The sequence below is a fragment of the Cyrtonyx montezumae genome, unplaced genomic scaffold (assembly GCF_038088225.1).
Source record: "Cyrtonyx montezumae isolate F1298 unplaced genomic scaffold, pur_monq_1.0 scaffold_7, whole genome shotgun sequence".
Classification (NCBI taxonomy): domain Eukaryota; kingdom Metazoa; phylum Chordata; class Aves; order Galliformes; family Odontophoridae; genus Cyrtonyx; species Cyrtonyx montezumae.
This window is the reverse complement of record NW_027072078.1, coordinates 27,259,581-27,271,828: the sequence shown is the minus strand read 5'-3', so window position 1 is coordinate 27,271,828 and position 12,248 is coordinate 27,259,581. Positions and strand designations below refer to the sequence as shown.

The following is a 12,248-nucleotide window of genomic DNA, read 5'->3' as shown; positions in this document are numbered from 1 at the left end:
TCTATCCCTTCTGAAGAGCTTGTAGCCATCAATCCCAGTATTCCAGTCATGGGAGAGGTCCCACCATGTTTCTGTAATAGCCACAAGGTCGTAGTTAGCCTGCCTCACAATGGCTTCAAGCTCTTGTTGTTTATTGCCCACGCTCCGTGCATTGGTATAGATGCACTTCAGCTGAGATGTCTGCCTCACCCCTTTCTCCAGCACAGCCTCCTTAGGCTCTTTACTGGTGAGCCCTGTTTTATCCCCTTCCCCCGTCACAGCTAGTTTAAAGCTCTCTCAATGAGTCCAGCTAGCTCCTGTGCTAGGATTCGTTTCCCCCTTTGGGATAGGTGCGTCCCATCAACAGATAACAGGCCAGGTGCAGAGTAAACTGTCCCATGGTCAAAAAACCCAAAGTGTCTATCTCTACACCAGCCTCTCAGCCAGTTATTCATCACCTGTGTCTTCCTAGCCCATTCTGTGTCCTTCACTGCCCCAGAAGGTATGAAAGCAAACACCACTTGTGCTCCCACCCCTTGAACTAATCGCCCTAATCCCCTGAAATTTCTTTTCATAGTTCGCAGACTTCTCTGAGATATTTCATTGCAGTCTGCCTGAACTATGAGTAATGGGTAGTAGTCGGCGGGGCGTATCAAGTCTGGGAGTCTTCTAGTAATGTCCCTGATCCGAACCCCAGGGAGACAGCACACTTCCCTGCGGTTTGGGTCTGGTCTGCAAATGGGGCCCTCAGTTCCCTTTAGAAGGGAGCAACCCACTACGATCACCTTCCTTTCTTTCTTAGTAGCAGCAGTCTCAATGCATGGAGTTGACTGCCTTGCCATTGGTGACCTCCTGCGGGAATCTTCCTGCACTTCACCCCTTATCACCTCTTCAACTTCCAATGCTGCAAATCTATTGCTTAGGGCTATCTGGGGACACTGGGGAGGCAGAGGGGGAGATTGCCCACGGTACTGAGCAGGGTACCGAGCCAGGGACTCTCTGCCAGCCCTCCCTATCCCTCAGATATCCCCCTTCTGCCCTACGGGGACAGGTCAGGGAGTCCACCACCAACTGCGGGGGATCTCCCCGGTGCCTTTCTCTCTGGCACTCTAGGGAGTTACTCCACCAGTCAATCTCCTGCTCACAGTCCCTGATGGCCCTCAGTCTTTCAACCTCCTCTTTCAATTCAACCACCATGCTAAGCAGATCTTCCACCTGCTCACACCTTGTGCAGGAGAACTGCTTAGCACTCTCATCTAGTAGTAGCAGGCTCTGGCACTCCTTGCAACTGGAGACCTGTGTAGCCACGCTTCTAGGCAGACTTTCTGTCTGGGTCGCCACAGCCTTTTTAAGGCAAGCCCTCTGTCTAGTAGAGACCATGGCACAAAAAAAATAAAAACAAATAAATGAAAAATTGAAAGTAAATAAATAAATAAAAGTTTATAATTATATATATATAGATATGAATTGTAATGTGATACTTCGCTGCCCTCCCTGAGCCCTATTCAGCTGAGGGCGAAGGCTGAAACCCTGGCAACGCCTACGCCTCGTTAACGCTTCGTTAACCTCTCGCGAGAACAGCCGTTGGGACTGCCTGCTCTCACTCGGTTCCCGAGAGACTGGAACCTCCCGAAAACCCGCCCTGTACCTCAGTCAGCCACTGCAGCTCCGGCTGTGCCGACTTCAAAGCAGTTGATCACGAGGACTGAGTGGTACTTCTGGGTTCTGACCGTTTTAAATCCCCCGCCGTTGCCCTGGCAACGCCTACTCCACGTCAGCCTCTCGCGAGGGCTTTATCAGATAATGATTCAGTGGGGGACAGATTGGCCAGGACTTCTCTTCCTTCTCACGTTTCTTACTTAAAACAGGATCCACCACACTGGTAAGATGATAAATTCAACCTCTTTTAGGATCGCTGAGGTCTACTGTTGCAGGATCTCTCTGGAAAACCTGAGTTCTTGGGGAAAAATCCCAGCTTTTTGTGCTGTGCCAGGTTTTTTGGTCGTGTTACAGCTGAGAAACTATCAATATGATTTCCCAGTTACCTCCCCAAAATACTTCATGGATTATATCATGTCTCTAGGGGGTCTGGTCTCATACCAGGCATGCGTTTTCTCTTGGAGGTGTGAAATCTCATTCTCTGACTATAAAGTAGATTAACTGGAAGTAAGCTTGTCACCTAGTGCTACCTGAGCTCACTTAAGGCATTAAGGAATTGTTGTCTGTATTTCAAGATGCTGGAAAAACCAAGAGTAAGATTTCAAAGACATCAAGCTTCCTTGTGTTAAAATGAAGAAAAATGGACAAATTGTGTTAAAATGAAGAAAAATGGACAAACTTAAAGCAAAAGTATTCTTAATTCTCTTCTACTTCTGTCACAAAAAGCTGTTTTTTTTTTTTTTTTTGGTCCCTAAAATGTTTTTTTTTTTTGTGTGTGTGTGTGTGTAAGAAGGGAGATCATTAGAATTGTTGATGGTGTTGTCATATTTAAATGGGTGTAGCTTGGTGTCTGTATTCTCCTGGCTTTCAGCAAAGTAATGCATACTAGAAAGATCTCTAATTGCCTGAAAAGCTGCTTTTCTTGACATGCCTTTTAAATGCTTGGGACTCGGAGAAGATGGGACATCCTGATTGTCAGCCTCTTGCTGATAGACAGAAATTTAGAACCTCTTGTCACAGGGAATAGAGACAAATGCTATTCCACTTCTGTGTTAGATGATAAGTTGCTACTAGAAGATGTTAGAATGGTGGTTTTTTTCTTTTTTTTTTTCTTTTCCTAAAAAACGGAGTGAATTTTACTTTCGGAAGAATGGAAATAGTTTGACAGATAATAGTTATTGAAGCAAACTATAATCTAGCAGAACTTCCTAGTCTTTATTCAGCTGGTTCTGCCTGTGGCGTGTGTTCCCACCAAGTACTGTAGGATCTCACCTGAATGAAGAAAGACTGCTACTTACTGTGAACACACTGTAGTTTGGTATGAACACAGCTTTGCAAAGGCGTTGAGAATTTCCAGAAGATATTCCTGATGAAGAAAATGGCTTGGAAAATGACCACACCAAAGAGAGGAATTTAAATATGTGGTGCCTTTGTTTGATGCAGTGATTTAGCAGGCTGGCAGGCTGCTAGCTGGCAGTGGGTATGGGTATGTGGCTTTGCAGGGTGATGGCTTGGGCAACTTCAGGGAGACGTGATGGCTTTGGTTACAAGCTGTTGACTAGAGCTGTGTGGAGGGAAGTGTAGGGAAGCAGGGATGGGAGTGGGGCATTTCACTGTGCTGCATGCTCAGGGGGCAGAATTCAAAGCTGTTAGCTTTTTGAAGCCATGACACTTGCTGGAGTCCTGTATCCCTGTGTATCATGAATCAGTGTAATGGTATTGCTATTCCCGACTGGAATAAATGTTTCCTGACTGACGCGCCAGCTTAGCGGGTGTGGAAATGAATGTCCTTTTCATAAACAAACTCTGCTTCTCTGTAGTCCTTCTATGGCATACATGTTGAGCAGAAAGTTGCCTTTTCCTCTCATTTGGGGTCGTTAAGATGTTCCAGCTTCTGTAGTATGGTTTGGGGTAGTGGTGGTGAAAAAGCACTTAAGGAAATAGGGAGAATGGGACCTACCTGACAATGGCATTTCTCAGACAACTGAAATGGAGTAAAAATGGGTGTGGGGGTGGGGGAGGGAATCAAGAAATCAAAAAACAGATTTCTAAGGAATAAGGAGGAGGAATTAGCTCTCATTTAATCACCCTGTTTTGCCAGCAATTGAAAGGCGCTGTGTTATAAACCCTTTGTTCATAAGTGTTCATTTGTGTCCACAAGCATGCGTGCTAAAGGAGAATATTAAGTGTTGAACCAAAGTGACCAATTTTTCACTTCTGTTTGGGTACTGATTGATCTTAGGAGTGGAGTGCATGCTATTGAGTACTGACCGAGTTCTTGTAAAATGTTTTTTAAGTAAAATCTTTCAGCGAGAACACCAATTGTAGATGTTTACTGTTAAAACTTTCTTTGTAGGTTATTGCACTTAAGAATGAACATTGAAGACAAGCTGGGAGGATTATTTCTTAAATGTGGTGGCATAGACCAGATGCAGTCATCCAGGGCTATGGTAGGGATGGGTGCAGTATCTGACCAGTCCGGAGTGTCGGGAGAACGGCAAGAGGCGGTGCTTCAGGAGCGGACTATGGCGCACCAGGAAATTCTTGCACCAGACGAAGTGTTACAGGAAAGTGAACTTCGACAGCAAGAGATGATTTCACATGATGAACTCATGGTCCATGAGGAGACGGTAAAAAATGATGATGACATGGATACGCAAGATAGACTTCCTCAAGGGCTGCAGTATGCTGTTAATGTCCCTGTAAGCAATTTATTTGTGAAATATTGGAGAATTTACTAGGGAATTTGATCTGGTAGTCTTATCTACTCTGGCAAGAATCTATAAGCTGTTAATTGCTTGTTTGGATTTTGATTATCAAAATATTTATGAATAGATGCTACTTACAAAAATGTTGTTTGCCTCTGTCTGTGGACACATTTTTTCAATTAAGTATAATCTTCAAGTATCTGTTTTATAAATATTTTATAATCAGGCCATTACCATAGCATTAATGGGTTAAAATGTGCTCTTTAAATATATTTAATGTTCCAGGGTAACTATAAACCAGAATAAATAGCATTACGAAAAGGTGCATACTGCTTATGCTGTTGGTAGTACTGCTCAGTTTCTTTTGATATAGGAAGCATTTTCTTATATGTTTGCCGAGTATGTGGACGCTTAGCAATTGCATTCACACTGCAAGTTGGACTGTGACACTTCATACATGACCATAAATATGCCCCTCCTCGAGATCTAACAGAAGCCGTACCTCATCTTTCCCAGAGCGAATACAGATGACTTCCTTTTGAAAACAGAGCGTCTGTCTGTAAAGCAGCACATCATCACTGGTACCCGTCAAACATAATTGCAAGGACCTTACGAGTAGATAGCCTTATATACGAAGAATAATCCTTAGAAAGGTAGCCTTGTTAAAACACTACTCTGTTAGCTGGAGATCAGGCAGCTCAGCTGTTAGAAAAATGTAAGAGTATCTTGCTCTTCATTGATGTTTACCTTAGATTGAGAAATACTTTTTGGATAAAAACAAAAAACAACATCAAACCCGTCGTTAGAGATATTTTTGTTTTCTTCAAAAATATTTCTGGCTTAAATATATAATAAACTATTCAGTTAAATCTTGCATTGACAATACGCAGACTAAAGTAAAATAGGTGTGAAAAGCTGAATGGTTTTACAGATGGAAGTGATTTTAATATAAAGATTGATCTCAAAATCGCCACAGATCAGAAGGAAAAAAGACTTTGGGAGATGAATGAAAGGATACATCAAAATGTCACTGTAAAAATTAACTATGCCCTTTTTACTTAGATACTTATTCCTTTCACTTAAATTTCTGAAAGAATGAAGCCACGAGATAATTCCCTTTAGAAAAAGGTTTTCTGTTTCAGCAGTCTGTCATCTTCTAAAATTGAAAAATTGCTTTTCTGTAGTGAGAACCTTACCTGAAACTGGCACTTGGTATCTTAACAGATCAGTGTAAAGCAAGAAATTACCTTTACTGATGCATCTGAACAACAGAAACGAGACAAAAAACAAATACGAGAGCCAGTAGATTTGCAGAAAAAGAAGAAAAGAAAACAGCGTTCACCAGCAAAAGTAAGACATTGATTTGGCAAAACCAAGATTAAAAGAACCTGAAGATTTGGTTTACTATGACTAATTTCATTAGCATTTGAAGTAGTTAGGCTGGAAATTGTTTGTTTGCTCAGTAAAGATGCAGGTCTGAAGTTTACTAGAGACCCCAAACAAAACCTGATATAACAGTGTTTTTCTTTGAACTCTTTTTAGCAATGTGAACCCTTGACGTATTTTAACATCTGTCTCTCCAGGGAGTTCTCTCCAAATACTTTTTTTAAAACTACGAGTCAGTAGATTTGTATCAGTCTAATAATAGTTGTGCATTTCTGTGAGCCTGATAATTTCATATGCTTTATGCATAGTGAAAAGTTTTTAAAAAGAAATCTAAAAGGGTAGTTTGGAAAACTCTAAAAAGTTGACTAATATACAAAAAATAATCCACTGGTAGGGAATATTTCTGTGGTCATTATCATCTTCATGTATGTATTTATTTATATCAAAATATTCTTATGAGATCTGCTGGTTTGTTGCTTCAAAAATTGTTTTGTAGATCCATTCATGAAGAGTATGTGTCCCTATATGTCTGAAAACGTAGGTTTTCGTCGGAGACCCGCTGCAGATAAAAGCAGAATCATTTCACCTCATGAGGAAGCAGCTTTAGACCTTCTAGTAACTCTCCAAATCAGTCTTCACATTTAAAATAGAGTGTATGCTGGATGCTCTGATAGGCAAAAGTGAGGTTACACATAAGCATTGAATAAGCCTACTCTGAAATCAGCCTAGGCTGTGTACCCATAGAACACCAAGAAAAATGCCAAAAATTCCTGTTGGGGACCCTGGAGTCCTCTTGAATGCACCTCTGAATTTGGTGACATTTGTAGTATTCTTGTAAAGTTGACAGATTGTTTCAGATTGGGTGTGGAAGCAAGTTCCAAATCCTTTGCACCAAGACATTTGTCCCTTTGATAGAAAAAGGAGAGCTAGGTTGAATACCCTCCGCAGATCACTTCCATGGAAACACTGCAAGGTAGAAGAGGCATGTGTCCCTCTTTCTACAGGCACGTACTTGCATGCTTCCTTTTTATCTTCCAATCTGTCAGTGTCATTCTTCTGAGATAACAAAAGATTGAAAAATGATCAGGAGAATCGTTAAAGGAGGGGTTTTTTTTTTCAGTCTCTCTTCCCATTTTCTTTTTTTTTTTTTCCTTAAGCTTGTCAGAGTAGAATGGCAGAAAGAAGCTAAAGGACTGAAGTAGGTGTGAGTCTACTCCAGCTGCAGTTAGCATTCCCAGACTAATGGGCTGATTTTTCTATCCAAGCAGCAGCTGGGACTTTGACAAATGGAAGTCAATTAATATGTGGAAACATTTACAATTCTATATCAATGATTTAGTCATCATATGCATAAAAAGTCAATTACTTTTATGAATCCTGTCTTCTTGTTCCCCTTCCACACACACACACGTACACACACACACACACACACATGCATGCACACTTATGCACGTACACGCGCACACAGACTTTTACACATTTTTTGTTACTTTTATTATAAAAACTGCACTGACAAAGTTAATGTTCTTAAGAGATGTGCAATGAATGGATGCAGTAGAAAAGCCTAGGGTTAGAGTAATTGTGAAATTAAGTGTACTTTCTGCATGATTATTTAAAGTATTTCAGTATGTGACAAGAAATCATAAGAGGTATTTAAGTTTATTTTGATTTAATCAGTCAGTCTTTCATTAGGTGAGAGCTGTTACAGAACAGAATTTTTGTAACTGTCTGTATCAGAGGCTTATGGAGCTGTAACATGCCACTCCTACAAACGTATGAATGTGCTTGTCCTTCAGAGTGAATGCACAAGGATTTGTTAGCTGAGACTTTCCCTTATGCTGAATTCAGACGTAGCAAAACTAAAAATTGTTTTAAGTAGAACCTACAGTGTTTGCTACTGTGGCAGAGAGATTATTTCATTTACTCTGACTCCCTTTCTCATCATTACCATTATCATAAAACCTTAAATGTCGTAACTAATCAAAATGGAGATGTATTTCCCCAGCAGACTTTTACTTTATTTTTTAGTAACAAGGGACTAAACTCTTCTATTGAAGGTTTCTTAAGTGCTTCTTTATAGTTCTATTTCCAGTTAAGTAAGCCTTTTGGAAACGTAATGTATTTACTGGTTTTCTTACGCTCTTGCCAGAGATAGTAGAGGCTTTGGGTGTGGGGTTTTTTTTGTTTTTGTTTTTCCTATCTGACAAATTAGAGAAAACCTATAACGAGCTTTATTGAATGAGATAGATGCGGTGTAAATTTTTTTTCCACTTCATTTTTCCAACCTTAAATGAAAATAGCTGCTTTGACACCAAAGCAATTGGGCGTGGAAGGTTGAATTTGTCAAAGAGATATTCTAACATGTATATCGAGCGAGCCGTATTTTACTGAGTGAAAAACTTGGCAGAAGGATAAATACTATTGCCTTGGCTGTTTGGCTTTGGGGTTTTGGTTTTTAAAATACAATGTTGTCTCTGAGATCTCTGTTGTTATGCAGATGTAGATAATTTGTATGTCTATCCTACGTATTTTCTATGTCTCTTAGCAAATTGCAATCGTGATTGGAAAAAAGAATATAAATTTTTGCTTTAAAACATGATTATCCGTGGTTCAGTGCCCAGAGGTGGTTTGGTTACTTTGCATCCATTCCAACAGACGGGCAAAGTAAACAGTAGCATCTAAAATCATTCGGCTGTGAATAGGGAAACTCTAAGCTGATTTTCCATGAGCTGCTTTTGCCTCCGTTCTGTGAGACACCAGCTGGATTGGACTGCAATTGGAAATGTAAGCTAAAAGCCTGTCACGTAGCTTTATAGAAATTAGTATTGTTTTACCTGAACAATCAACATTTTCTGCATCAAAAAAAAATAATGTTTTTTTTTTTTTTTTTGTAGTTAATAAGACAACTTTAGAGGGTAGTGTGAGAACAAATTTTACTCTTTTTAAAATAGATCCTTACAATAAATGAGGATGGATCACTTGGTCTGAAAACCCACAAATCTCATGTTTGTGAGCATTGCAATGCTGCCTTTAGAACCAACTACCATTTACAGAGACATGTCTTCATTCATACAGGTACTGCTTGACTTCAAATTTGTCTTTTCTATATAAAGAGTTGTTTACTTATGTTAAAAATGTTTTCAGCTCTATGCGAATTTCACTTTTAAGACTGTAGCTAACTTGGCATCTAAGCTTAGAGATCCCATGCACCAAAGTGTCAAAAGAGTACCAGGGGAAAAAAAAAAGAAATCAACAGATGTTTAATAAACTGAAGACCTAACTGTTTACAAGGTTTCTTTTCTTTCTTTATCAGAAAGTAATGGGTTGACTTGTAGCCTAAGTGCCAAAATTGACCCCTTTGTAAAATGTGTTCCGGCTGCTTATTTGCCTGATGAGGTATCTCTCTGGTTCGGAGAAGTGAAAAAGGTACTTACCATTATAATAGCTTGCCAGTATCCTGAATGCAGTCTTATGCCAGCATCGTGATTGATCTTGTTCATGAGGAAATTAAAGCCATTTCACATCACTCTTCCATGCTAGACTTAATGTGATTCTTAGGATCATGGAAAGAATTCTGGAGTTCACATATGTAGTAAGGCTAATGTTTTTTGGTACTAGAGTATTTTTGGAATTCGCTCAGATGCTGGTCTTCTTTTTTTTTTTTTTTTTTTTATTAGAGATTTTAATATTCCTCAAAAGTAGTTATCAGAAACAACAGTGTGTAGTTATTAACTTATGGATGTGGAATTATATTGTTCAAGGTGAAAAACCATTTCAGTGCAGTCAGTGCGACATGCGTTTCATACAGAAGTACCTGCTACAGAGGCATGAGAAGATTCATACTGGTGAGTATAGTGCCTTGAGTATCTTTACTGGCGTGCTTAAAAACTGTTTCCCCACTCAGGCAAGGTTTCTCGTAAGAAATAGGCAGCGTAAAACCCTGTTGTAGTTTGGTTTGACTTAGCAAATGTTATAAAACTTTAGAAAATAAATTAGCTTTGTGCTTTTGACTTGCTTCACTTTTCTTTGGCTGTAAAGTGAGTGTAAACTCTATTAAGCAATTTTGAAAGTCTATAAATACTCCCGGAGTGATACATCTTGAAATTTGTGCGTTCATAAAAGTCAAGGTTTGGTAAGCAGTTGTATCTTTTGTTGATATCAAGTTAATTTGAACAACGGGGACTTCCAAATCACGTGTCGGTAGATTTTTTTGTTCTTAATTTTTATTTTTTAATTTAAATTTCTTTTGGAATTCAGTGGATAAGTGCCAGGACTAAAATGGCCAAAATGCCTAACCCCAAAGGTACTAGAGTAAGCTTTACTTTTTCCTTTTCCTTTTTTTTTTTCCCCCTTTTTTGAAAGGTTTAATTCAGAACTGTTCTAAAAATAAGAGCCTTAGTTTAAAAATACACAATGTAGGTCAAACAAGGCCCAGAGTTTTGAGCCAAAGAGAGTTACAGTTTATACACTTTTTTTTTTTTAATTATTATTATTTTGTTGCACTGCACAAAACCAACCACATTCTTTAACAGGTTTGGCTTCGTTGGGTTTTTGGCATTTTGGTGCATGGCCTTTCAATCCCTCTTTAAATATTTTGTAATATGGTCCCTTTGGACTAGATGCCAACTTCTCAGCCTCTTTTACAGAAAAGCAGAGCTGGTGAATGTGCACAGTGTTTCTTGGCTGTAGCATTTAAGAGGATATGAGAGCTACTAACACGCAGTGCAGTGTGCGCATGTGTGTGAGTTGAGAGGGAGAAAAAACTCTGCAAAATTAATTTTCAGAGCAGTGTACAGGGAGTTACATGCACAAATGCCCTGTTGTTTATAGGATTTTTGCATCCTAAGTTGCCCTGAGTCCAGAATAAGTAGGTTTCCTTCATCCAGTCAGCCACAGAAGAGTCCTCCATTCTTCTGTCCGGTGTCTTTGTTCTGTTCATAGTCTTTCTCTGGCTCTGAATTGCTGCCTTCACTTCGTGTAGATATTCTTGAAAGGAATGCTCACTCATTCTCGTTTGTCTGTCTGCTCATCTCCCACCCCAAAAGAAAAGAGAAAAATTTTAAGTGCAGGGTGGGTTGTTTTGTTTTTTTTTCCCCACATTTTCCAGAAGATTTTTATTTCATGATGATGATTCCCTGTACGTGGCTTTGAAAATGTGAGTCTGGGCTACGTAGTTAATTAACGCTTGATTGCAAATAGTTTATAACTGAATTTGATTATCTTTTGAAATTCAGTTTCTAACTCTAATGACAGTTGTGCTGCCTTGACTGTAAGCTTTGGAGGGAGGGTTGGGCGTGGTGGTGGGGCTGGTGGTTTTTTTCCTAGCTCTTACACAAGTTTTTGCTCAGTGGAGAGAAAGCAGCCATTTAACAAATTAACTGTATCGTTATCAGAATCTTTTGATAACTGTTTTCCTCTTTTCCTCAGCATCCTGAGGTTTGGGAAAATTAAAAATGATGTTTGTGTCTGAATGGTTGAATTGTGGGTGTTTTCCTAGATGACAAGCAGTAAATGCTTAAGAGAAATCACTTAAGACCCAGATTTCAGGAGTGTAATTTTCATTTTATTGAGCTAGTTTCCAGTGGACAGTTTTTTAGTGTACATTACTGGATGTTCTATGACTTTAAAAAAAACAAAACAAAAAAATAAAACCAACAACACTGATTTTTTTTTAGTAACTCCTCCCTCTCCCATCACCCCCTCTCTCCCCAGTGAAAGAAAAGAAAAAAAAAAAAAGGTATATATATATTTTTAAATTTCATTTAGTTAATGAATATTTGCCCAGTGCTCTGTTTGAGGGCTTGGCCCAGTGGAAGTACAGCTAACTGTCATTCTGCATCCCCATCTGTGTTTTCACTCCTGTACGACAATGTTCACGAGTGGGCCATAGCTGTTTGTGTGGCATTGCTGTGTTGTGCAGAGCTGCATAACTGACCCCCCCCAGGAAAGCAGAAAAGGGGAATTTTCAGTCAGTTGATCTGACAGTAAGGCAAATGGTGGGCCTGTGTTTTTGCTTTGATGGAAAGAAAGGAAAGCTCTCTTTGTACTACTCATACTCTTTTAAGAAATTTTCCTTAAACGTTCTTTTGTATATATATATATATTTATTTAGTTGGCATTTTTATTCCCATGAGTGGTTGTTTTTCAGCACCAGTTTTTGTACTGTGTTCAAAACACTGATGAAGAACAGACTTTTTTCCAAAATGCATTTATCGAATTTACAAGTTTATTATTTTAAGATAATCAGAGATGGTGGCTACACTTAGAAGGCCCATTTGATGTCTCTTTCAAGGCCTGAATTTACAGGTGCTCCAGCTGGTTCCAGTGTAATTTGAATTCAGTCAAATGAAACATTATGATGGAGGTAGGAAGCAATCAATGAACAACCTTATTCTGTGTAAATAATTAAATAGTTGCATCTAAAAGCAGACATTACATTAATACAAAATCCACTTCCTAGAGACGATTGGATGTAGAGGAGGGCAGCAGTGCTAGAGCCCTGCTGCTAACCTTGTC

At 39.3% G+C, this 12,248-nt stretch overlaps 1 protein-coding gene across 2 annotated transcripts in view; it reads left to right on the top strand.

Moving 5' to 3' along the window:
• Window positions 1-12,248, top strand: part of ZNF148 (zinc finger protein 148) — a 35,304-nt gene that overhangs the window by 16,320 nt on the left and 6,736 nt on the right. Inside the window, exons 2-5 of one of the 2 annotated variants that reach the window (XM_065750556.1) lie at window positions 3,995-4,340; window positions 5,571-5,696; window positions 8,684-8,807; window positions 9,494-9,577. In XM_065750556.1, the coding sequence (XP_065606628.1) occupies window positions 4,011-4,340; window positions 5,571-5,696; window positions 8,684-8,807; window positions 9,494-9,577 (664 nt within the window). In that variant the 5' untranslated portion in view covers window positions 3,995-4,010. The remainder of the gene's footprint in view (window positions 1-3,994; window positions 4,341-5,570; window positions 5,697-8,683; window positions 8,808-9,493; window positions 9,578-12,248) is intronic. The other variant, XM_065750557.1, reaches the window with a different exon arrangement.